This window comes from Primulina eburnea, chromosome 17, assembly GCF_022965805.1.
Source record: "Primulina eburnea isolate SZY01 chromosome 17, ASM2296580v1, whole genome shotgun sequence".
Classification (NCBI taxonomy): Eukaryota; Viridiplantae; Streptophyta; class Magnoliopsida; order Lamiales; family Gesneriaceae; genus Primulina; species Primulina eburnea.
In genome coordinates, this window is record NC_133117.1 from 6,296,899 (window position 1) to 6,323,699 (window position 26,801).

The 26,801-nt window shown below is 37.8% G+C and overlaps 1 protein-coding gene across 1 annotated transcript; it reads right to left on the bottom strand.

Annotated features, from left to right (window-relative positions):
- Nucleotides 1-18: 18 nt before the first annotated feature.
- LOC140817689 (conserved oligomeric Golgi complex subunit 3-like) lies at nt 19-26,468 on the bottom strand. The gene is made up of 26 exons (XM_073177405.1): nt 26,355-26,468; nt 15,496-15,796; nt 14,974-15,057; nt 14,755-14,862; nt 13,219-13,263; nt 13,058-13,132; nt 12,836-12,931; nt 12,472-12,549; nt 10,985-11,070; nt 10,624-10,690; nt 10,439-10,501; nt 10,242-10,343; nt 10,003-10,107; nt 9,689-9,781; nt 8,148-8,236; nt 6,670-6,889; nt 4,684-4,770; nt 4,245-4,361; nt 4,136-4,168; nt 3,736-3,822; nt 3,595-3,657; nt 2,200-2,316; nt 1,529-1,621; nt 825-950; nt 591-691; nt 19-335 (listed from the first exon to the last, which is right to left on the bottom strand). The coding sequence occupies exons 2-26, from the start codon at nt 15,592-15,594 to the stop codon at nt 206-208; spliced, it is 2,364 nt and encodes a 787-aa protein (XP_073033506.1). The 5' UTR covers nt 15,595-15,796; nt 26,355-26,468; the 3' UTR covers nt 19-205.
- Nucleotides 26,469-26,801: the final 333 nt, after the last annotated feature.

Genomic DNA, 26,801 nt, shown 5'->3' on the forward strand with positions numbered 1-26,801 from the left:
ATTAGGATTCATGTCCAATTGGACCTAAAGACGATCTCGAAGCTCTTTGCATCTACAAATTCGCCATTTTAAGTTTACACACTAAATAATGAGTAAATCCTGTTTCGCAATTTCGTTAATCTACAAAATCAGGTGATACATTGGACAACTTGAAACATGGCCTAAAATGAATCGAAACATGGCATCTTCAAACCTTCTAACTGCATCACAAGAGGCTATCAAGTTGAGATTGCAACTCTTGTACTGAAATCATATTCACTGTATGTATGTCATCAGTTGAATACTCCGATTTAAGTAGAGATTGCACTTGAACATGCGCTTCAATAATGTTGGTCCTGCACATTTAGTTGAATCTCGCATTAAAACACTTTTGATCAACAAGAGAGTTAATTTGTATTATGGAAAAACAATGTAATCAATATCGCACAAATTTGTATATTTTGTATTAGATTATTAGTCCCAAAAAAGAAAAAACTTGTAGTATAAAAAGGTCGAATAACTGCACAGAGCTGAAAATAGTCATCAGAGAATAGAAATCCAAACGAAAAACATCAGAGTGGTAAAACATGTCAAGGGAGAAGAAATCCTACTTTATTGGTCTGAAAAGTATTGCACGGGTTGAAGGATTCTGGAGATAAAGCTTCATTTTACTCATCACCCCTGGCAACTCTTGTTGGATAGCAGAACTCACCTTTTGCATATTTAAGTGTTAGTCAGTTATCATAGGACCATATATTGATAAAGTAAGTAATTCAACATCCTTGAAATGTATATAAATTACACCGAAATTACACCGACGGGGAAACGTGAAATTCAAAGTATACCTTTTGAACAAGTTCAGCGACCTTTTCTGGAGTTGCGAAAGCTTGATCTTTAAGTGGCCTATTAATGGCAGACTCCACCTTCTGATTTTGACTGCCAGAGGATAATGCAACTTTAACAGCAGTAACCTTCACAGAAGAACAATTTGTTGTTAGATACTATTTCCATATCCCATAAATAGTCGACCACATCAACTACTCTGGTCACAACCAAGCTGCATTCCCAAATTTGCAGCCAAACACATGAATCGCTTCTGTGCAATTGGGGTTTCATAGGGCACAATCCCAAACTTGTAGGCACTATTTCCCCCTAATAAGTTTTATTCATCGCTATTGTTAGATAACTGTAGCACATAAGCTAGCCATACCCCAGAACACGACTTCAGCTGTCGTCTTATAGAAATGAATCTGTGAAATTTTTTGGGAAAATAGTTTTTTTCGTCCAATACCTTGTCCAATTTTTTGTTTTGGTCCACTATTTTCCAAAGTTCGTTTCAGAGCACTATCTTTGATATTTTTTTGGCTTTCAATCATATTTCGCAGGAAAATGCTAACGTGACATCAAAAATTGCTGACTTATTCGATACCACGTCAGCAATTTATGGACCAAATTTTTTTCCCCAATTCTTTTTTCTCCTTGTTAGACTAATGTATAGAGACTTGCTAGCTACGTTAATTTATACATTACAAAATTGAATATGTCAAACCTTGGTGACGAAAGATAACATGGGATCCACAACTAGCTTAGTGACTGACATAATGAACTCCTCACAAGTGGCTTTGAGGCTTTTCTCCAAATCCTGCACGTAAAGTGGGTATTACCAACAAATAGAATTAATTAACAAAATAGAACTTCAGATCCTAATAATTGAGGGAAACATAAAAGAATTCGCACATGAGAAAATCAGAAGAAAATACTGAACAAATATCCAAAGTACAAACTCTGCACAAAACTAGTATTTGTATTGTGAAGGATGGGCAATACTTGCAGTTTATGAACCTATGAAGTATAAATTTTCCAAATTATCAATTTACCTTTCTTTTTTTTATTACACACGTGGGGAGGGGAATCGAACTTGGAATGCCAGTTAATCTGGGCAGGGGTGAGACCAAATGGGCTACAAGCCCAGTCTCATCAACTGACCTTTCTAAAGGCAGGAAATGATGATTATAATTATGATCATTCCCGATGATCCCTATTTCTTAATGGCAAAGATGTTTGGCATAAACTAAAAACAAAAAAATAATACAAAATACAAGGCAAACCAATTTTTAACTACAGATATAAGTAAACACAAAATTCCTACACTAAAACGAAAGGTTGAATGTAAAATAAATAAACATGAAGTCCCACTTAAAGACTAAGTCAGCAAGATACCTTCTTGGCATCAATTTGATTTTCCAAAACTCGTGGAGAAAGAGTTCTAGCCAATGAAGTGGACCTTGACCAATCAAATAGTGAAGCCTGACCTCTAAGAATCCGTCTCAAATGCTCCTGGTTCATGTAAAAATAAAGAAAATGATTATCATGGCCAACAATTAACAGATATGAAGCATCTCTGCCACGTGCATGTGCGAGGCTGCAAAGCCAGTCTATCAGATTGCATAATAGATGTCAACATCTACTTAAAATGGTTGTAACTTCCCCCAGATACCAGACAATGTCAAGATCAACCGAGTTAGATGGAAAGAAGAAACTTCAAGGTTACCTTTTATGGAATGGTTGGTGGAGTTGTTATGGCATTTTAAAAGTTCATATGATAGAGTTCACAGGAGAACAACCATGTGTTTGAAATAGCCAAACCAAGTACTTTGATGTAAGAAATTGCCATACAATATTTCTAGAAACTAAACACATTATATGGCTCATATATTCATCCCTTAAGCTCACAATATAAGCCATAGAATGACTCAAATTTTTATAATGAAGACTCATGCCAATTTTTCCATCAATTTATCTCAGATATGCTTAGTCAAGTAGTCACCAGATACCAAACTACACTGATGTGTAAAATTATCCAACTTCTCAATATACTACACATCACTTAAGGTTTGGCCTGATCATTGAGAGTGAGAAATATTTTAAAATTTATAAATTAGTTTGTAGGTTGAATATTTTGTAGGAATATTGTAGTAATTCTGAGAGACAATTAATAATGAAACGTGGGAAAATTGACTTAGGAAGTTGATAAAAACAAGCAAACGATGGGCTTTAGAATGGAGAAATGTCAGCCCAAATGGCCAAACAATTAGAATGGAGAAAGGTCGGCACAAATGCCAAATAAATGGAGCCCAAGTTTCCGATAAGCCTTTGTTTTTATTCCAAAATCAAAAGGTATGATGCATTTCACCTTTTAGTTCGGAAGTTCGCTTAGCGAAACCATGCAAGAGGCTATCTCATCACCCTTGAAAAATTAATTTAATGGCAATGGTTCCCATCACGATCGCAAGGATTGTTCCAGGGTCACTCAGTCAATAACTCAGTGATTATGAATAAGAGCAAAAGTAAAACACCATTAAAGAAGGAATAAAATTGAATGTACTCTCTTGATCATGATATGCATCCAGGATAGTTACAGACCAATTATATCATAGAGGTCAATACATGCAGTATCAGATACATTGTTCATATAAAAGCAACATTAGATACATGAAACAAAGCCCCAATTATCCCTTTTTTCACTGCACATAAGATTTAATCATTTGAGTTTTTTCCTAAAACAATTTGAAACTTTTGAAGAAAAATCATTAGCTTTCAAGCAAAATCACTTACCAGCAAATGAGAGAAATCAAGCTCCTTGTGGGTAACAGAAAATTCGATATCAAACGGTGCAATCTAGAAAATCAAGACTTGATCTGAGTAACAAAACAACAGTGATCAATGTAGTAATTAATAATTAAAGAAACATATTACCTGCTCTCTGAGAATAAGAAGATGCTTTATAAGGAATAGTTGTGCCTCCATTGCAGATGATCTTTTGGCAATTAGTTTGCTAGCTTTCTATAAAAAGAAATGACTAATTATTACCAGCCAAAAACTAAATGAATTGGAAGTGTGAGTACCAGCATGGAACATAACACAACAATTAGCTTAGATCAAGATCAAGAACAAGCATTTCAGAGATAAGAAGTGAGTTCAAATATCTGGAACTGGAAATGAAAACTTGCTAAAGAACTTTCATATTTAGGAGATGAGTGAAATTTTTTTCCCATGCCCAATCCTCAAAGGAACCAGTTGCTGTTTGAGAATTTTGAAGTTTGGTGTATCTCATCCCCTCCCACTAACAAATAAACAAGAACATTTATGCACTCACCTGGATGGATGAAGAGCAAACTTCAACGGCTTCCTGATAAAAAGAAAGATGTAAGTGTACAGGTATATTAATCTCTGCCCAGGGGAAAGATAGCCAAGTTTTAGAATACCTGTGCCAAACCAGTAAAAACTGCTGACTCTAGGCAGCGATACAGCTTGGACAAACAGGATATAGTTCTCTCGAGTGGAGGGTACCATGTTCTGGAAACATCTAGGTTTTGATCACTCTGCAGTAGTACATGTGAGGAAAATATAATGCTTGAATTTGAGTTGGAACGATAATTATATAAGAAATATAGCAGTACATCGTCACATCCCACATGTACAGAAAAGGAACTAAAAGTTTATCTCCTGCTCAATTTATGTATCAAAATGAAATAGCATAGCAATCCCATACCGGACAACTCCAACTACTCTCAACATATTAAAACAAGAGATAATTGGAAACGGCACTAAATCCAACACTGAATACTAATTATAAGGGGAAAAAGTAAATCTAAACAAGATTAAAACATTCTCATACGTGCTTTGAAAAACAAGAGGACTTACCGATGATGTTTCCAACTTTGTCTCAGTTGATTGCTCCAGCTTAGCGGGGTAGTTTAGATCTTCATCTGTAGGAGGATAATTCGCAATCTGGTGGAAAAACAGATGTACAAGTAACAAAATTTGTTAGTTTTCGAGAATGCTATGAGTGTATATCAAGTAACTATAGTTGCAACTCAATCATCAACACCAGAAATCATGATGATTGCGGAACAGGTGGAAGAAGAAATATACATTGAGGTGTTACGTCCAACACCAAGTCCCAACTGTTTTAATCATTCAATTTCACAACTCATTGAAGCCATATTCAAAACACATATCAGTCAGGTGTCAGACGAGTTTTAGAGTGTGACACATGTTAGATGCTGCATGTAGCCGTTTCCACCATATTAGCACGTTCTTGCTGATATCACTGTTGACTGTTTCTTGTTTTTGATGATAATAAAACTTGCTATCGTGTTTCCAATATATTTACTCAAGTGTGAAATTGTTAACTCAAGATGGAAGATGAAACTCGAATTTAGCCAAACCGAAATATGGCGATCTGCAGTGTTCGATGATATCCTACAGATCGGTGATACAAATGTCCAGTAGCCAAAACGTACAAAACATAAAACTTAATTTGGGACAAGTCGTATTTCACGTCAGTTGGGCTAATCGAATGTTATCTAAGGCAAACTGATGGTACTAAGGCTAATCAGTTTGGCTGATCAACAAGGATCAGTTGGGTATAAGCAGTTGCGGTATTTTAGTCAGCATGATCAGCTCGGTTATCCAAATGAAACGATTCAATATGTGTTACGAAGCTAAGACGATGATCTACAAATCATATTTACAATTGAAATCTGAATTGGAGTGTAAGATAATGACACATGACGATGAAAATACAAGTTCTGAGCAAAACTGATTTCAGCAGACCTAGTCAGTTTGGTTTAGTCTAGCTGACGAGCCCAACTGGTAGTAGACCTCAAAATCAGTTAGGCTCGAGAAAAGTGGCAACCAAGGTGGAAATGACCGTTTCAATATCAGAAATAGTATAGAAACTTTCCAAACGATCAAATTCTTGTGTCTAACATATATATCATTCTTGGGGCCTATAAATACAACATCTTGAAGATCATATACAAGCTTGGGAAGGGATTTAAAGCACGGGCAGCCTATATAAAGAAATTAGCTAGAATGAGAGCAAGCCCAAGTGTGATGATACATTTGAGAGATACACACTGTAATGAATTAAATCCTCACATAAATAACTCACACATGTATGTGAGAGTCGAGCTTCAAAGTTTAGACGAGTGGGTCTTCACACAAAGACACTAAAGATTGTGTTTGTAGTCTTGGAAAACATTATACGGATTGTGAGGTTGCGTCCTATAATCGAAAGTATGCTAGGAGTTTCAATTAGGTAAGAGATAAGTCCTAAGTTGAAATGAGTTTGTACAAGAAGTTGTATAAATCAAAGTCTTCTAGTGGATCCTTCCCAAGGGTAAGAAGGGATGACATAGAAGTTGTTAATCTCCGAACATCCATAAACAAATTCGTGCATATTTACTTATTGTGATTATTTACTTGCTACTTTTTTTAAGATGCATTGTTGAAGCATCTTATGTGTATTTCAAATACCAAAATATTGCATATCATTGTTTGATACAAGCTTCAACCAAAAACGTTTCAACTTACATAACTTTTAAATGTTTTACTCTCGAATAATTTATGATAATAAATCAAACTTTATTTTCATAACAAATTTAACATTCACCAAGATGCTTCTAGACGAAGCTAGATAAAAGTTCCTCAACCTAAGATGCTTATGAATTTGAGCTAGATAACCGTTCCTCAACTTTAAAATCAATCACTCAAAAAACATAGTAAAAACCATAATAGTAGTGTATGTAACAAGTAACAAGTAACAACAAATATTATAATAATTGTTGAAGAAGGCATCCCCATAGAAAGATGCTAACAATTAATGTGGGATGGAACGGTCACCTCATCGCGAATGTAGGTGCGAGCACGAAAAGTTAACCGTTCGTGAACATCCGCCAAGATCCTCTCCAACGTTGGACGTAATCCCACTAACGACTCACCTCGTCGGCTAAGCTGTTCCCCAAGGACTTCAACTTTCAGAATATCAACAAGTTCACAGAGTATGTCAAAATTTGCTTCATGAATGAGTTTAGGGCGCAAGGTATCATATAAGTAAGTACACCTGCCATAAAATGGGTAACATGAAGGCCATTGCAATGAAAATGAAGCTGAGGAACTAGTTTGATTAGATATTTAGAAGCGAATTTAACCAAGTTTCCTTAACCTGCAGCATCTGGGATAGTGAAAAAACTTTCTAATGCACAATCAAACATTAGAACAAAACAGCTATTTGATGTTACATTTCTCGATGCAAGGAATGACTGAATAAAAAACTAGTCAAATTGTTTTGCATATTGACTTTAAATCTTCTGCTGCTGGCAAATGGAAATGCATTTTCAAAGGAGAAGGGACATCAACTTTGGCCTCCAAAAATATGTTTGCAATAGAACGGAGTTTTTAATATGCAGATACAGAAGAGAAAACTAGACAAAAAGGCTCTTTGCTACGTTATTTTATACATATGTGGATGGGATGAGATAGAGAAAAGAAGACCATGCTTTCTCCTCAACTTTGTCACACAGAAAATAATAGCCAAAGAGATCATGAACAATTATAGTTGGCTATATTAAAGGCATAAATAGTTTGGTTTAAAACCGATGAATTGCATACCTTCTAGCACATGCTTAGACAATTTTATAAAGTATCCACACACGGTTATAAAACTTCTACCTAGATAAGAATTTAATCAATTTATGGAACATTACTATTACCCAACAAAGACCTGGAGGAAGCTACGGAACTATTTTGGAGTTCTTTCAACAAATAACTTCCAGTTTTTGCTTATAAAATATAATAAATGAAGAAGATCTCAAGTTTGAATTTTCAACTTTCTGAATAGAGGATCCTGCAGGCAATGCACATTTAATTCACTCTCCCCATTATCCCCACCTTCTGCATGACTAATCTTAATTTGGTATCATATGGAATATTTACATGCAATTTTTTCACCATATTTTTCAAAGTTATCCCAAATGCTCTTCAAGCTTCCCGTCTACAATGAGGATAACAAGCAGAAGGCTTCTGAACCAAGTATATCGAACTGGCTATTGTTGATATGACAAAGTTGAGGCATTGAATCCAACCTTTTGTCATCAGAGACATTCTACTCTCCCTAACAAGCAGCATGAATGACGACGCTTTATTCAATCAGACCAAAACCTATTCCAACATTTATGAGTACAAGCCCATGCACTAAGGCAGAGAATATTTTCTGGGTCTTTTTAGTACAAAAAAGACTCTTTACTGTAACTTATGGACCATCAAAAGTGGAAGATAAACAGGTTCATTGGGGCATAAATTATTAGGTTCTAATAGCTCACAGTGGATCAATTAGAGGAGCCAAACTAGAAACATCCTCTGCAGATGAGGGGAAGAAATGGTCAAAGAGTTGATGCTCAAGCTGACACACCTGGAAAACAAAAATTTGATGATCAAACTGACACAACAGCAATTCAGTCATCTATATAATATATGTTCGGTAATCTCATATTCAGCGACAAGACAAAAACAGGTATACACAAATTCAATAAACATGGAACATATTATCCACAATCATATTTTTTCATTCCTGATATTTGTGAAATATAATAGCGGCAAAACATAATAGTTGTTTATCTGTCATGCAAAATAAATAAGCATTAAACTACTACTTGATAGAATCATCATATCTAAAGCTTAACACCCACGGGAGAAAATGGAGTGATCTTCTACATTGGATCCCACTATCTACGGGATGAGTTGGTCGTTGACAGGTTGTTATCTACAACGAATTTTGCCAACATTCAATCATAGAACAACTGGTCCATCTCCGAATGGCATATATCAAACATTGGCCACACTCCCAATATTGAAATGCAAAAAATCATATAACAACCGGTCTATCTCCAAATTGCATATATCAAACATATGCAACACTCCCAATAAATGAAATGCAAGCTAAGTTTGATGTAGCTAAATGTCCAAGCAATGTTGCTAAAAGCATTTTACAGAAAAAGTTCAGTTAAGTGATGAAAGTTGCACAAGATTCTAATGCACATAAAAAACATCATTAACAAGCTTGGCCATTCAAAAAGAAACAAGGATTGATATAAAAAAAAAAGCAAAGAAAAGAAAAAGGACCTCAAGCTAGGAAAGAAAAATCATGATTGACGAGAATAATTGATAGCAAAATAAAATGAAAATTTAAATATAGTTTTATGTTTTCAAAGACATAACAGTAAACGTATTTGTCATTTTCCGGAGTTGGTCTGGAACTATTGTGCATTTTCTATAGTAGAAAATTTCCAGTTTTTTTCATATGAATATGTTTATGTAAGTTACAGATAACAATTATTTAACAATTGGAAAAATGATAAAACGGTGCCATCAATCCCAGTAATACTTTGACTCTCTGACTTGAGCCTTTCAAATGAAACTGAAATGCAATGACGATTTTTTTCCCACATAAAATCAATTCGATCAAGCAAGTCTAATGATACAACCAACCAAGCTAACCCCACAACCTGATGACCATGAGTTGGGAGAGAGAAACACGAGAACTTCTGAGTTCTGATAGTCGTGAAAATTGTTATGGGCGTCAAACTCTATGACACAAGTCCATGGTACACTTACGAAAGTGCTTGATACGCTTCTTCATCTAATTGTACATCATTTTCTTAACACATAAATAATAAGTCGCTGGAATAACATGAGCAGGAGTATAACATGATAGATGCTTGTGCTTTGAGAAATAAAAAGATTCTGACACCACAAGAATAAAGGTAACTTAGTTTTTTCCTATTTTAGACCAACCTTCCCCTTCCAACTGTAACTAAACTTAGAACATAATCATAAACCGATGAAAAAATTATATCAAGACAACCTGCATTAAGTATGCACATCCAGATCTAGTCAATGAAGGCAAGGCTTCTCTCTTGGCAAATTCAGAAATACGTTGCTGTACTATGCCTTTCACCTAGAAAAGGTAAAGTTGAAAGGAAAATAAGAGCAGAATAAAATTAGATATTACTGGTACAGTTAACAAAAGGATTATCAATTTTAGACAACATGTAAACAGCATTGAAGAAAGGAATTCACTGTGTAAGTGAGAGTGGGTGGGTTTACTTTTTCTTTTCTCCCTCATTTTATTTTTCGTCTGGTGCTAAGGGGTGGGATTGAGGAGGCAGATTTACTCACCAACAGAAGCCTCTGTTCACAGTAAAGTTTGTGGCATTCCGTGAGTATCTGGACATATTCCTTTCTGAGTTTTCTGCTTTCAATTTCCTCCAACACTGGCTTGAGCTGCAAAATGTAACCTTTTTCAGTTAATTGCATGCACCATAGTTTCAATTTTTCAGTTAATCCTCTTCCATGTTAAGTTTTATTCAGGGCAGCAGATTGGAGTCATAACAACCAAGAAGGGTGGAAACTGTTACCTCATTTGCTGCTGCCTTGAACCGGACATAAATAACAGATGCTTCTACACCCTCCGAAACTGTTGCTTTGTTGCCAGCATTGCTTCTAATTGCTGCCTGTACCTAGAGAGTGGAACCAAAAAATTTGATGGATGTAACTATTTTTCTGTCAACAAACACAAAAATCAATGTATACAACAAAAGCGAAGCAAATATACCTGAGATGAGGTATTCTTGAGGACAGAGAGAACTCGAGAACGAATCATTCCCAAAGCTCGAGACTGTCCCGTGAATAAAATACAGTCATATATAAGCTAGGTAAGAAATAAATCTACAAACTGAAAAATAAAATTACTGCCAACAAGACTGCCTTAAATAAACAGCCACCAAAGAGCATAAATACCTGAAGTTGTCTGAACTTGACCAAGTATACATTGCACTCAGCATACTGTGGGTTACTCTCAACATATCTACACTCAAAAAAACATTTATAATATTAAAATCACAAATTTCTTGAAAATGTTGGTCAAGTGATAAAATCACCAAGATGATAATGTCTGGGCATGGCTAGAATCCCGCAGTTCATGCATTAATTAACATTTTCAGAATCATGAGATGAATAATATCCATACAAGATAATTACCACATAGTATACGAGTTATTGCCTTGTTGAAACTCAAGAGGCATCCTAATTGCATATGATATACTAGTAACCTCATGTTTCAGTGAATTCATTCAAGATGGCTGTGTATGACATCACTTACGATATGCACTCGTCGAGCCTTTTGAGCAGAGGGAGGAAATTTTCATGCGTCACATTCATGCTTGGAGAATAAAAACTAGTGGCAACCTGCAAATAAGTCACATAGACAATCATGAAAATATTACAAAAATACATATTCCAAATTTATAGACTAAAGGAACCTAACTTGTGTAGGCAAGCCAACTTTATCTTAATTTTCATGTATTTTCTCATTAATACGCGCCAAGATTTGAAAATGCATTTTACAACAAGTTTCATACGACTTACGAGTCTTTTTTACCAAGACTGAAGGATTCTTTGTTCAGATCAGCTTGTATAAAGCCATAAAAAAGTCATAATTAATGTTGTGTACAACACATATAGGTGACTGGAAAAATGAAATGTTAGATTATATAAAGGATCGTTCATTTACTATGATTCATTATTTTGGTTAAATTTTAGCAAGCAGGAAACATATGGATGGATGGAGGGCTTGCGTGTTCTCAAATTTTTACATGTTACTCTTACTGAAACTTCAAGCAGGCAGGTAAGAAATTTAGCAAGTTTTTTGTGTAAGATGAGTCACTTTTAACCTCTTGATCAGTGTTCTAAAATTCGGCCTAGTTATTGCAGGTTGACCGTACAGCAAAATTCCTAGTACGCTAGCTTAGGCGACATTTAGATTTTTTTTTTTAAAACAAAAGTTTTTTGAGCTTTTAATTTAATTAAAAAAAATGAAAGGTGTTTTTTTTATAGACCGCAAATCAAAGTCCAACAAGAAAAGTGCTTTGTGGCTTGCTCTAACACGCCAAATTCCATCTTCGTCAGCAATCTAGAGTGAGACCTTCATGAGGATGATTTTGCATCCGAGAAGAAGAAAATGAGTATCACCATGACGATATTGAGTTTGTGTTCGATGCCGAACAAGTTATTGAAAATTATGGAGAAGAAGTTTGATAAATTTGTGATATTCTATTGGTTGTGTAATTTTGAAGGCATTTTAAATTGATCTAATTGTGTTGGAGTTATGGTATGTGATTTCCTAAGTTAATACCGAGGAATCCGCCTAGCGACGCCTATCCCCCTGCCTAGGCACTGGGCCCGCGACCGTCTAGCGCCTAGCGAATTTTAGAACCTTGCTCTGGATAAATATCAGGATAGGATGATGCCTGGTTTTGTTAAATTAATGATTTGAATATCAATTGTCCAAATAAAATAATCATATAGTAGAGGGATTATGTAAAATTCGAGAATAAATGGGCTGTATGCACATCACTTTAGCATCAACTTTCATCAAAGATTTTGATATTTAGCACAAAATTTGATATACTTCTAAATTTAAAAGACAAATAAGTAACTAGTATAAAAATCATAGTCATATGTAAAAAAAATTAAACTTGAAGTACAATTTGGAATGCGGTGATAAGTTCCATAGAAGATCTCTAGAGCGATTGCTTATCTAGATGATTTAGTAAAGTGATTTTCCAAGTAATTTTAATCAAACCTTACATTCTCCAGTTCATCGAAGTAGTTGAGCTTAACACGCAGTGATTCAGCAAATTCTATTAACTTTTGCTTCTCCATTAACTGCAACAAGAAAAACAAATGAACCAGGTGAGGAAATTTACTGCATTATAAAGTCTTAACCTAATATTACCTAACTTGTTTCTAATCTGTAAATCTTGATTTTTTATAGATGGCAAATCTTGGTTTTTAATTGACGGATTTATGATGACTACAAACATAGAAGAGCACAAATGAACCTACTTCGTTAATTTTGATCGAATTTTAAGAAGCAAAGAAATTTTTATCAGCAGTACTTTTGCCTCAAATTTGAAGTACACTACCATACACCAGTGGAACTATAATATACCAGTCGATCACATGCATCATGCAGAGTCTTCGTTTTTGTTGCTACTGCCTGGTGCTGCAGTTGGAGTTCATTAAACAACTCAAGGGTTTCATCCACCTGGAGCAAATCTGATCGGCATTAGCTAAATTGATAATGAGGCAGGTAACTGAATTTGGACAAATTTCAGATGGATATTCAACAATATCCGAACAAGACAACGATAAGCAAAGAGTAATATCTTGCCTGAAGGAGTATGCTATCACATGTTTGTATTCGCTCAGTTAATGTCCGCACATAATGCTGATATTTCTCCTCTGTCTGAAACAAGAAAAATAAGGAAAAGCACACAATAATTTAAAATAAAAGCCACCCAAACAAAGTCAATACTGAGATATAAAACTAACCTCAGATTTCATGGCTGCTTCGAGATCAGCAAACCATTTGTAGAACTGTAAAAAAGAAAATGTGTGCATATTATAAGAGTAAAACCACTGTAATTTCTAGATATGTCCAAAATGTGAAGAACCGCAAAGTCACATTAAAGCCATATAAATTATCCACAAATAGGTATTTAGCTAGCCGCAATTACAAGACTACACAATTCTCAAAGCTTATTAACTGGAATTTGGGTATATATAGTTTCACAGAATAGTAGATTTTTCATAGAATACTCCTGCCTTGCCATTTGTTTTGCAATCAAGATTATTCATCGATGCTATCTCCTAGAAGTTAGCATTAAACAAAATTACTTAATATGTTAACTCAGATCTTGCCAACCAGTAACATCCAAACATGATTACGTGATACTTCGACTCAAATTTACCACTCAGTAACATTCAAACATGACCTGAAAAAGTGAATTCCAAAACTGAAATTCAGCGAATAAATATTTCATTATCTGGGAAGTTTTATTTTGACGATGGACCAGAAACAGAAAGAATGTAATGTTATGAAGGTTTTAAAAATGAATGCTTAACATGAGAAATAAAGGGAAATGAATATAAATGTTATAGGGAAGAACATAAGAAACATAGATAAAAAAATAAAAACTAACAGGAAAAAAAAATTCAACATATGGAGACTGAGAAATTCAAGTTTTGAGGTATGAGTCCAATTTATTGAACAGCACAATCACAATTTCTTCAGCAGTATAGAAGAAACTGTGTTCTCAGCAACATAATTTTCATGTGAAAAAATTGCATGGCTTCTGTTGCCTCATTTATCACAACTTCAAATGTCTATCACTGGCTGTTGTGGGAGTAATAATGTGTTCAATTTCAGATCAACATAAAATATAGTAGGTGACAGAATGATTTTGAACAATATTTCTACAATGGTCTTCCATGGAAGTCGTGGATTCAAATCATGGGATCAATCTCTTATTTCAGGGTTATGGCCACGTGCATTTAACATTTCCCATGGTCATGCAAGGTCAGTAGCCACATGCTTTAGATATGAATATTATATATGAATAAAAAGTAAAGGCACAAACTAAGATGATAGAATTTTTTAAAGAAACAACCAAGATAACATGCAGATTTATCTAATCTAAGATGCAAAGAAAGTTCACAGGTACAAATAAGATTTTTATGACACAAAAATTACTCAAGAAGGATAACAAACTTTCGCTGATAGGCATCAACATAAAACACATATTTTTTCACGAAAGCAAACAAGACAGAAATGCAGTCTTTCATAACCTTCAACAGTCATTTCCTTAGATTTATCTGAGGCAATATGACAAACATTTGCAAGATTCAATATAAGATGAAAAGATCAAAACTTTTAAGAAGTGAAAGAGTACCACCATACAAGTCTCTTCATAATATCTGTACTTCTTAAATCATCCCTTCCTCTATGCCATATCATCCATCAATCAATTTAACAAATGCAAAATTTATTTGGCAAACATCACCACAAGCCACGGTTAGTGAATTCACCTCATTTGTATTCACTAGGACAGTCTTGATGACCCCTGAATCTTCTGCAGCATTGTGCTTTGCTGAAATAGATAGACCGTTTTCCTGACTATCCACTTGCTCTTGTGCCTTGTTATAAAAAATAAATCGGGAAAAAAATTAAAAGAATGCCAATTCTCAGGTTAATAAGGCAGCAAAAAGCAATATCATGGCTCAAACTTAAAACGGAATAAGGCCAACCAAATTGGGGGGGAAAGGGCGTTCAGCAACTGCATGGGAGAGCGCGACAATTGCTGCCTGCTGTTGCTCCGTCAATGGAGCATTCTGCAAAAACAAAAGTTAGCAATGATATTAGAAACCATATAAATATGCACCCCCACTAAACAAAACTAGAAAGTTTCCAATGTAAAACAAAAAAAAAGTTTAACATAACATGTAAATTGACCGTACTGAGAAATTGAGGTCAGTAATACAATTAGTCCGACATCAATAAAATTCTTGATTATGAAACTAAACTACAGCAGTCCAGTGCAATTGATTCCAAAAGGCCAAACAGAAACCTTTTTGTTTGTTATACTTCTAAATTAGCAATTTAAGATCCAATTATTACCAAATGAATGAGCATCAGTTACAACCAGAAATGCCAAGGATAAGTGCCAGATCTATCAAACATAAAAATAGCTTAGAAAACAGTAATCTAGTTAGCCCACGAAATTGATCGCAGCAATCGAATAGTAGATGAAAAATAAACAAGTTAAGAACCTGTTCCCAGGTGGAGGCGAAGTTGTAGCCCTTAGAAATCGCGCCAGACTTCGGCACGCCGCTTTTCCCCGATCCCGTCGAAGCCGTAGTCGTCGTCATTCCTCCTTTCACTATTCAAATGAATTCGATTCAAATAACTGGATATTGATAAAAAGTGCTCCGTCTGAATCCCGACCTCGGCGGTAGCTGTAATATCTCAGATTCCGATCAGAAATGCTGAGGGATCTCATCAACCGATGAATTAGGTAGAATCAGTTAGCAGCGGAAGCCATTTTCTGTATATATAAATCAAAAGTAAAACCTGTGTTTGGGCTAAAATAATTAAATTAGAAGCCCAATTTAATTATTTAATTAGAAGACCAATTCAAGTAGAAGTTAATTAGAAGCCCATCAAGTGCAACATATTTATTTTCAAAAACTGATCATGAAGCGCTGAAAAGGGAAAAGATCATGGGAGGGGAGGTTGAGATCGTGGCGTGAAAAGTGGGAAAGATCATGGGGTCATGGGGGAGTGGAGAGAAACGGCCCGTTGCTAGGAAGAAAAGAGATCGGCAAGCACAGAAACAACTCTTCTACACACAACAGAACTCAACACAGACAAATCTGCAAACACTCTGCAAAATTTCCAATATTCAAGCAATAGTCTTTTTCAAGCTTTCAAGCATATTTCTATTTACTTCTTCTCGTTTGTAGATTTCAGCAACTTCATATTTTATATTTTTATGTCTTGTAAATTTCTACAGTTTATTGAAAATATAAACGATGTCAGAGATTTATTCCTCAAATCCCAATAGTTTTCTTTATTTTGGCGTTATAGTTGTTTTAGGAGATTAGAACCGACGATCAAATTTAGAATTCACAATCGCTTGTTTTTAGAAGTTAGATTTTATCATTTTCACACAAATCGGTGCACTTCGCACCTGGCACGCCCGCAACACCAAATATTGTGCAAACATATTTTGGCACGCCCGGTGGGACCCGCACTATGGCGCCAAGGAGAAAAGAAAACGTCAACCAGGAGAGTGGGGAGTCTCTGGCTAATCAAGAGGGAACTCAGGTTCCACAGCCAGAGCAACCTACTGTTGAACCACATACTGAAGAAGTAGATCTGCAGATTCCTACTACATACGATCAAGTTTCAAACAAGGTGATGGAAGAGTTAACTGCTATAAAGATTGAGGAAATCTCACTGGCCCTGTCCAAGGCAATGGCCGACTGTTTGAAGACTTTATTGAGTAGACCGAATCAATCTACCAGAGGGGAGCAAAATACCACCGTCAAAGAGACTGGCCAAGGAAGCAACCAAGTTCATGAATCCGATCAGGGAGTTGGAGACTCAAGGGCTGGTGATCCCCGCCGCCCAGAGTGTACTCTCCCAAATCAGCCCGAAAGAAGGTACACACCACCTCACAAGAGAGAAGAAACCTTAGGAGGGAGAGCTCAGCCATATCCACGTACTCATGGAGTGGGGAGCTCGAAGCAACCAGTTGCTCAAGTGTTCAGCGTGACCAATCCTCTGTACCAACCGGGAGCTTATGATGACATATCGCACATGGATTATCCAGGAGGAGATGGAGGCTTCCCAGGGGGTAATTTTGGTTTAAATGCAGGGTTTCAAGCTCGGGGGGCAAATTACCATCACCAACTCCCCGCTCGGAATTTGCACGGGATTGATCCAGAAATGGTGAGAGAAGCTGTTCAAGAGTTATATGGGCCGGCCTTGAAACAGATTGGCCGCCCAGAGTTCCACAAACCATATCCAGACTACATTGACGTGAATAACCCGTACCCAAGGGGTTATAGAGTGCATGAGTTCAGTTTATTCTCCGGGGAGGATGGCCAGTCCAGCATGGAACACATAGCCAGATTCACCATCCAGTGCGGGGAATTAGCCAACTTGGAGAACTTCAACAATCTAAAGTTGCGGCTATTCCCAAATTCCCTCACTGGAACTGCATTCGCTTGGTATGCCTCGCTCCCCAGAAATTCAGTGATGAGTTGGCAAGAAATGGAAAGACAATTTCACATTCAATTCTATAGAACAGAGCCTGAAGTGTGCATTGCCGACTTATCCAGAGTCACTCAAAAGAAAGGAGAGTCTGTGGAATATTTCATAGACAGGTTCAAGAAGATGAAGAATAGGTGCAAGGTGTTCCTACCCGAGACTGAGTTCGTGAAGATGGCACAAAAGGGGCTAGATTTTGAATTAAGGAAGAAATTCCAAGGAATGGAGTTCAGGGATTTCTTTGAGCTAGCCGCCAAAGTGGCTGAATACGAAGAGCTTTTGAGGGAAGAGTCGTACAAGAAGAAAACTGCTATGGGGTCGTATTATCAAGAGGTGGAAGATGTGGCATTGGCGGAGATTCGGTCAGCTGGTTCTTGCACCGTTCCCCTGCTAAAAAAGAAGCCAGCAGAACCTGAAAAGAATAATAGCTCCCAACTCCCCAAAGACATGCACTATACTTTTGACACGTCAAAGACCGAGGAAATCTTCGATTTCTTGGTAAAGGAAAAATTCATCACATTCCCGCCTGATCATAAGATGCCACCTACAGAAGAGCTGAAGGGAAGAGAGTATTGTAAGTACCACAACTCTTACAATCATGCTACGAAGTCTTGTTGGGCGTTCAAGAATATCTTGCAGGACAGAATTAACAAGGGAGTTGTGAAGTTCCCTAACAAACAAGAGTCTATGGCGGTGGATGACGATCCTTTTCCCCCCGTAGCTTTGGTCAATGTGAACGTGACAGATTTGAGGGATCTTCTCAATGAGAAAAGAAGCCGATCCTTTGCAGTGAAAGACCGGGTAATCAAGAAATACTGGATTCCAAAGGGTCAAATGTTTGAAGCACCTGGAAGACATAGTGCCGATCGAATGCGCACAATTCAACCACGTATCCCCAGAAATGTTGGTGAATCCGCGGCCTTTAGGCCGAGGAATCAACATTTCCTTGAAAGACCAGTGGTGGAGAAACAATGGTTTAGAGGGGAGTCATCTTGCAATCATCGTCAAAGGTATTCGGACAGGAGAAATGCATATGCATTTGAGTCACGAAAGGTGGAAACTAGAAAATTATCAGCTGATCAAGGCAGAGAACGGCGTTCATACGAAATCACAAAAGGAAAAATGATTGAGAACAATGGAGTAAAGCCGAGATACGTTCTTCCAGCCAGAGGGGAGTTTAGTGAGTCTTGGAGAGTGGCCCAACACAAACTGTTCCCTAGGCCACCGACCAGGACACAAAAGAGACGACTGTTGAGAGAAAGAGCTATTGCAAGAAGAGAGGAGTCCGCTAAGCTGAGGAATGAATCCAAAATTGATGTTCCAGTCTCCAATGAGCCAGTGGGGAGTAAATCTAAGTTTGGAAGATCGGCTACTGAGGACAAGTTTGTTGAAGACGATGATGATTTATTAAGCGAAGAGGATGATCAAGCAAGGAAATCAATTAATTTTCGCGTTGGGGAATTTCACATCACTGTGGATTGTGCCACTGGAGTGGTGATATTACCCGGGAGATTTAAAATGGTAAAAGAAGGGAACGGGGAGTTGATACCCCATGAATCGTCGCAAAAAGAAGATCAGGCAAGTAAACTCCTTGAAGGGAGTTCAAAAGTGATTATCAAGGAGGGTCACCGAAACAAGCCTCAGCAGGTGATACTTGAAAAGCCTACACCGGCCATGACCAAGCACATAAGGCCGTTGTACATCAAAGCCCACTTGAATGGAAAGCCAGTGTCTAGAGTGTTGATTGACAATGGCTCAGCGGTAAACGTTCTCCCAGTAAGAATGTTGAAAAGTCTGGGAAAAAATGAGGAAGACTTGATTCCTTCAGAAGTTTCGGTTGCTGCATTTACAGGGGAAACTACCAAGACCATTGGGGTACTCCCCGCTGATGTTACTGTGGGGAGTATGTCATCTTTATGTGTATTCTTCGTGGTAAACTCCTCCGCCAACTTCCAAGCGTTGTTAGGCAGAGATTGGATCCATGCAAACCAGTGCATACCATCCTCAATGCACCAACTGTTGTTATTTTGGAAGGGGGATGACGTGGAGGTCGTAGAAGCGGATGGACAACCGTTCCAAACAAGTGCAAGTGCAGTAGAAGCCAGATATTACAATGGGGATTTTGGGCCCATCAAAATCCGTAGCAATAGCAAGAAAGAAAATCCACTGTACATGCAAACACCAACTCCAAGCTCGGTGTTGGAAAGAATCCTCAAACCTACTGTTATCGTGCCGTCGAGGCCGATAATTCAGCCACTGATTGAGGAGATTGATGATTGATTCGAACCAAGAAGAAAAGGAGGTAGCTGCAACCTCTATATGGAAGGCACATGTGCAGCAAGTACTGGAAAAACTAAAGGAAGAAGAAGCATGGGACACTTATGGAACTGAAGTTGTCCAAGAAGAAGAATACGAAGATGATGAGCTCCAAGTCGATGAGTTGTTGATGGCGCCATCTCAACTGGAAGATGGCCAACATGAAGTTCAAGACCCGTTGGAAGAGATTAACTTGGGGGAGCTTGAGAATCCAAAAGTGGTATATGTGAGTAAGCTACTGGAAGAGCAGTTGAAGCAAGACTTGATCAGCATGTTGAAGGAATACAAAGATTGTTTTGCATGGAGTTATGATGACATGCCAGGGTTGGACCGAAAATTGGTCGAACACCGACTTCCACTCAAAGAAGGTTTCAAACCATTTCAACAGTCATCTCGTCGCATGTCAAAAGAAGTTGAATTGAAAGTGAAAGAGGAAGTTGAGAAATTGTTGAAGGCCAAGTTTATAAAGCCAATCCGATATACCGAGTGGCTTTCAAACATTGTGCCGGTAATGAAGAAGAATGGCAAGGTCAGAATATGCATCGACTTCCGAGACTTGAACTGTGCAACTCCCAAGGATGTGTATGTAATGCTGATACCTGATATGTTGATTGATTCAGTGGCTAAACATGAGCTGTTATCTTTCATGGATGGGTTCTCTGGCTACAACCAAATCAAAATAGCAGAAAGTGACAATCACAAAACTGCATTCAGATGCCCAGGGGCTGTTGGTACGTTTGAATGGCTTGTTATGCCATTCGGGCTAAAGAACGCGGGAGCCACATATCAAAGAGCTATGAACTCCATCTTTCATGACATGATAGGGCATCACATTGAAGTATATATAGATGATATCGTTGTGAAGTCTAAACAAGCTGCTGATCACATTGAACACTTGAGGAAAAGCTTCCAAAGAATGAGGCAACATGAATTGAAGTTGAATCCATTGAAATGTGCCTTTGGCGTAAAAGCAGGAAACTTTTTGGGATTTCTTGTACATCAAAGGGGAGTTGAAGTAGATAAAAACAAAGCCAAAGCCATTATGGAAGCAAATCCGCCTAGAAACAAGAAAGAGTTGCAACGCTTCCTTGGGCAAGTGAATTCTTGAGGCGTTTTATTTATAACCTTGCAGGGAAGACAAAGGAGTTTTCACAGCTGTTGAAGCTCAAAGACAGCAGGGAGTTCAAATGGGAAGAGTCGCATCAGAGAGCTTTTGATGTGATTAAGAGATATCTATCTAATCCACCTGTTCTTATGCCTCCCAGGTATGGAATGCCCCTTAAATTATACATCTCTGCTGCTCATGAATCAATTGGGTGTCTACTAGTTCAAAATAATCATGAAGGAAATGAACAAGCTATCTATTATTTGAGTAGATTCCTTACTCCAGTAGAGGTGAAATACTCTGTGATTGAAAAGCTATGCTTAACACTGTACTATGCATGTACTAAGTTAAGACATTATTTAATTCAATCAAGAGTGTTTGTGGTGGCTAAAACCGATTTGATTAAATACATGCTTAATAGACCCATCCTCTCTGGGAGAATTGGCAAATGGTCTTTAGCATTGGCCGAGTTTACATTGACATATTATCCCCAAAAATCAGTAAAAGGCCAAGCTATCGCCGATTTTTTAGCTGATCACCCTTCACTTGATGAGTTTATTGGAGAACAGGTTGGGTTTCCAGTTTGTGGAGTTGGAGTCCAACCCTGGGAGTTGAAGTTCGATGGATCAAGCACAGAAACAGCAGCTGGAGCTGGTATTGTGATCACCTCCCCAAGAGGTGTGAAAACCGCTCTATCCTTTAATTTGGATTTCCCATGCACCAACAATCAAGCAGAATACGAAGCACTGGTCATTGGATTGGAAATTCTGAAAGATCTAGGGGCAAGAGAATTATTGATATCAGGGGATTCTCAGCTGGTACTCAAACAGCTGTCAGGGGAGTTCAAATGCACAAGTTTGTCCTTGGCACCTTACCATACCGCCGCATCCCAACTTCTAGATGATTTCGAAGAAGTGTCATTAGTCCACGTCCCAAGACAAGAAAATTGGGAGGCAGACGAGTTGGCACATGTTGCTTCGGGATTGAAGATGTCTCCAGAACTCACTCACAGACTAGTGTTGATTCAGAAGAAAAACCACCCTTCAATTCAGCAAAGAGGGATTCAGGTAGACACACTCAACTTGGATGTAAACTTAGCTGGGGACTGGAGGGATGACATGAAAATGGTGCTAGAATCAACCGGGAAAGATATTCCACATGGTTTAAAAATGAGAGCTCTTAATTACGTTTTAGTGGAGGGTGATTTGTACAGGAAAGGGTTAGATGGTCTGCTCCTCAGATGCATAGGCTTCCCAGAGGCTTTGGAGATCATGAAGCAAGTCCATGAGGGAGTGTGTGGAGCCCATCAATCTGGAATAAAGATGAGATGGTTGATAATGAGGTATGGCTACTATTGGCCATCCATCCTGAAAGATTGCATCAAATATGCTAGGGGATGCCAGCCATGTCAGAGACACGGGAACATCCAAAGAATTTCGGCGGATGAACTTCACAGCGTTGTCAAACCATGGCCATTCAAAGGCTGGGCCATGGACTTAATAGGGAAAATCTACCCCTCATCATCTAAAGGCCACTCGTTCATCCTTGTGGCTACAGATTTTTTCACCAAATGGGTAGAAGCAGTGCCTTTGAAGAAAGCGGAGCAAGGGGATGTCATTAACTTTGTGAAAGAGAATATTATTCATAGATTTGGAATTCCAGAGTCATTGACCACGGATCAGGGAACTATGTTCACAGGCTCAGATATGAGGGAGTTTGCAGAAGACTATGGAATTAAATTGATAAACTCATCCCCTCATTACCCACAGTCCAACGGGCAAGCAGAAGCGTCAAATAAAGTGTTGATAAAGATTCTACAAAAGATGATGGAAGAGAATCCTAGGGATTGGCCAAGGCTATTATCAGAAACTTTGTGGGCATACAGGACATCCAAGAGGACTGCCACTGGAGTGAGCCCTTTTTCCCTTACCTTTGGCCATGATGCAGTGCTCCCATTAGAGATTATGGTGCCATCAATGCGAGTGGCAAAGCAAAATGAACTTTCCCTTGAGCATTATAATGAAGCAATGATCATGGAGTTAGAAGAACTAGATGAGCTGAGAATCCAAGCGTACAATGCTTTGCTGTTACAAAAACAAAAAGTGACGAGAATCTACAACAAAAGAGTGAACAAGAAAAGTTTCCATGAAGGAGAAATAGTGTGGAAGACCATACTACCACTAGGAACAAAGGATAGGGAGCTGGGCAAATGGTCTCCCAACTGGGAGGGACCATTCAAGGTACATAAGGTATTAGACGGAAATGCATATTGGCTATCAAGCATAGATGGCCATCCACACAAAAGATGCATAAACGGCAAGTATCTCAAGCCGTATTTTCCAAGTATGAGGGAAGAAGTAGGAAGAGCTTGCAAGTAAAGCAATCACGAAGGCTAATCTTCAGTGGGGAGTTGGCATTTTTCAGTGGGGAGTTGGCCTTCAGGGCCACTTGTGTATATATTAAGTTCCTGATTTCAAGGTGTCATGTGATGTAGGCCTTAGGGCCACTGAAATAAATATATTTTGTTTATGATTCAACAATAAAATTGATCGGGGAGAGTGGGATAGGGAGTCGGCCTTATGGCCACTTATTCCAATATTTTTATGGTACCAAAAATCATGGTGGAATAGACCATACTGCCATTATAAATTGACTGTTTGCATGTGCAGTGACAGATTCATGAAGTAGGCCTTGAGGCCACTTAGAATATGACAGGAAAGGCGAGCGGGGAGTTGAGCTCACCTGGCGGACAATGAGTAATAAAGGAAGAACTGAAGAGAACAAAGGCAATATGCAAACCCCAAGAAGACCTAGAAGTTGACTTTGGAAGGAAAATAGGCTAATAAGGCATTGTTGCATGTTTTTAGTGGGATTTTATTTGAAGTAGGCCTTAGGGCCACTAGTGTAAATATTCGTTATGGTTTAAAAATAAAGATGATCAATTCAAGTTGGCCAGGAGGCCACTTTTATTGTATTGAATTCATTTTGTTTTGATAAAAGATCAGGGGAGGAAATAATCGCGAGCGGGGAGTTTTAAGCCAATCTATTATTTTGATTGAAGCTATTGAAATGAGTTGGGTTAAATGGATTAAGAACGAATAGAAACTCCTCCCCAAACCTCCAATACACAACCTTACATACAAACCCACCCTCATTCAACATCCATCACCCAACAACCACAACACAAAACCAAGAGTCAACAAATCAAAAGTGGAGTCACCGCATGCAAGAACAGTAAGTAAACGTGTATGTGGGATAAGGGGTCTGACTGAAGTGCAGATGCATATACGTGTATGTGGGAAAGGGGCCCGACTGAAGTGCAATGCATAATGATAGGGATAAGGGAGTCATCTTGAGTGGATGCAACACATAAGGGCACGTAAGGGCACATTAGAGTTGAGAAGTACCTGTGTTGCAAGATACCCCAAAGGACACTAATGCTTAGGTGTCGAATACGATGAAGAACTGAGGCCAACCCATGGCCAATTCTCAATCCAGCATTACCTGTGAAGAGCAAACATGCGAATCGCATATACAACAAGAGACTACATACCCATCTTTTCACCGCATGTAGAAATGGCACCAAAATGCAGAATGAGCTTTCTTGGTCTCTTGGGGTCCCAAAAGTAATTCAAATCAATAAAAATAGCCATGATAATTCCAAATCCAAGGAGCAATGGAAGCAAAGCAGAGTAACAATCAAATAATGATTGAGGGATGGATATATAAAATATTTTGATTTTGCTGTGATTGGAAGTGGACTGGCTGGCCTTAGTTGTGCTTTTGAAGTTGCAAAACATAAAACCGTTGCAGTGATAACCAACGCTGAGCCTCACGAAAGCAACCAACTATGCACAGAGAATGGGAGATAGAGGGAGTGATATTCCGCTGGAGACACAGTTTTTGCTGGTGGAAACTAAGGATGGATCCCATTTGGAGTCGGATGTTGATGGGGATGAAGAAAATAAGATTGTTTATACAGTATTTTTGCCTTTGATTGAAGGTCCATTTAAAGCTAGTCTACAGGGGAGTGAGGGGAGTAGGCTTAAATTATGCTTAGAGAGTGGGGATAATGAGATCTTGGCGTTGAATTTCACCCATTCGGTGTACATCAGTGCTGGTAATAATCCTTTACGAGCCATAAACGAAGCAATCCTGGCTGTGAAACTCCATCTCAGAATGTTTAAGTTAAGACAGGAGAAGAAATTGCCTCAAATTGTGGATTACTTCGGGTAGTGTACTTGGGATGCTTTCTTACCAAGAGGTGACTCAAGAAGGTGTGGAGGCCAATCTTCATAGTCCTGAAGCTGGTGGGGCACCTCCAAAATTCGTGAAATCGACGACGGTTTGCAGTCAGTGGGAAGCGATGAGGATAAACCAAAAGAAATCTGGAAAGAAGCATCACAGGTGAAGCAACCAAAGCTTTTGAGGTTAACTGGAATCAAAGAAAACAATAAGTTCCAAAGCAAGAAGGGTCATACCATGGGGATCAAGAATATTGTAAACATAGCGAAACAAAAGCATGGATTGAAATATGTATATGTGTGGCACGCGATCACAGGATATTGAGGGGAGTGAGGCCAGGAGTGAAGGAGCTTGAAGAAGAGCGGGATGATTCACTTCTCAGTGATTTGAAATCTTACAGCAAAGCGGGCTTTTGTATCCCGCCCAAAAACAGATGACCCAAGTAAATGCAATTTTGGGCCACACTATGAGTGAATTATAATTGGGCATATATACAAGCATTTTGGCCCAAGGGCCAATGCTTGCGGGGGGCAATTGTTTGGGCTAAAATAATTAAATTAGAAGCCCAATTTAATTATTTAATTAGAAGACCAATTCAAGTAGAAGTTAATTAGAAGCCCATCAAGTGCAACATATTTATTTTCAAAAACTGATCATGAAGCGCTGAAAAGGGAAAAGATCATGGGAGGGGAGGTTGAGATCGTGGCGTGAAAAGTGGGAAAGATCATGGGGTCATGGGGGAGTGGAGAGAAACGGCCCGTTGCTAGGAAGAAAAGAGATCGGCAAGCACAGAAACAACTCTTCTACACACAACAGAACTCAACACAGACAAATCTGCAAACACTCTGCAAAATTTCCAATATTCAAGCAATAGTCTTTTTCAAGCTTTCAAGCATATTTCTATTTACTTCTTCTCGTTTGTAGATTTCAGCAACTTCATATTTTATATTTTTATGTCTTGTAAATTTCTACAGTTTATTGAAAATATAAACGATGTCAGAGATTTATTCCTCAAATCCCAATAGTTTTCTTTATTTTGGCGTTATAGTTGTTTTAGGAGATTAGAACCGACGATCAAATTTAGAATTCACAATCGCTTGTTTTTAGAAGTTAGATTTTATCATTTTCACACAAATCGGTGCACTTCGCACCTGGCACGCCCGCAACACCAAATATTATGCAAACAACCTGAAAGTTTCTTGTTTGAAAGGAAAACCGAGTTTTCCTTCTGAATTAGTACTAAGCTCAGTTAGTATTTCAATCAAATATGCGATAAACTTACAATTGAATATTGAAATTCTATATTGTATCTAAAATTTATAACGTTGATGTTAGATGAGAAGTAACTCATACTCATATTATTTGTAAATTGATTGATTGGAAATCAATAAAATTGAGGGGTGTATATGTTAAATTTGTTAACTAAGAAACTTACATGTGACTTCAAATTTGGTAAATGTACCATTGAATATTGAAATTCGATATTGTATATAAAACTTATGACGTTAATATTAGATGATAAGTAACTCATAAATCATATTATTTATAAATTGATTGATTTGAAATCAGATAAAACTATGTATGACTTCAGATTTGATAATTCATTTCGAATAATAACTAAATTTAAGTTTTATT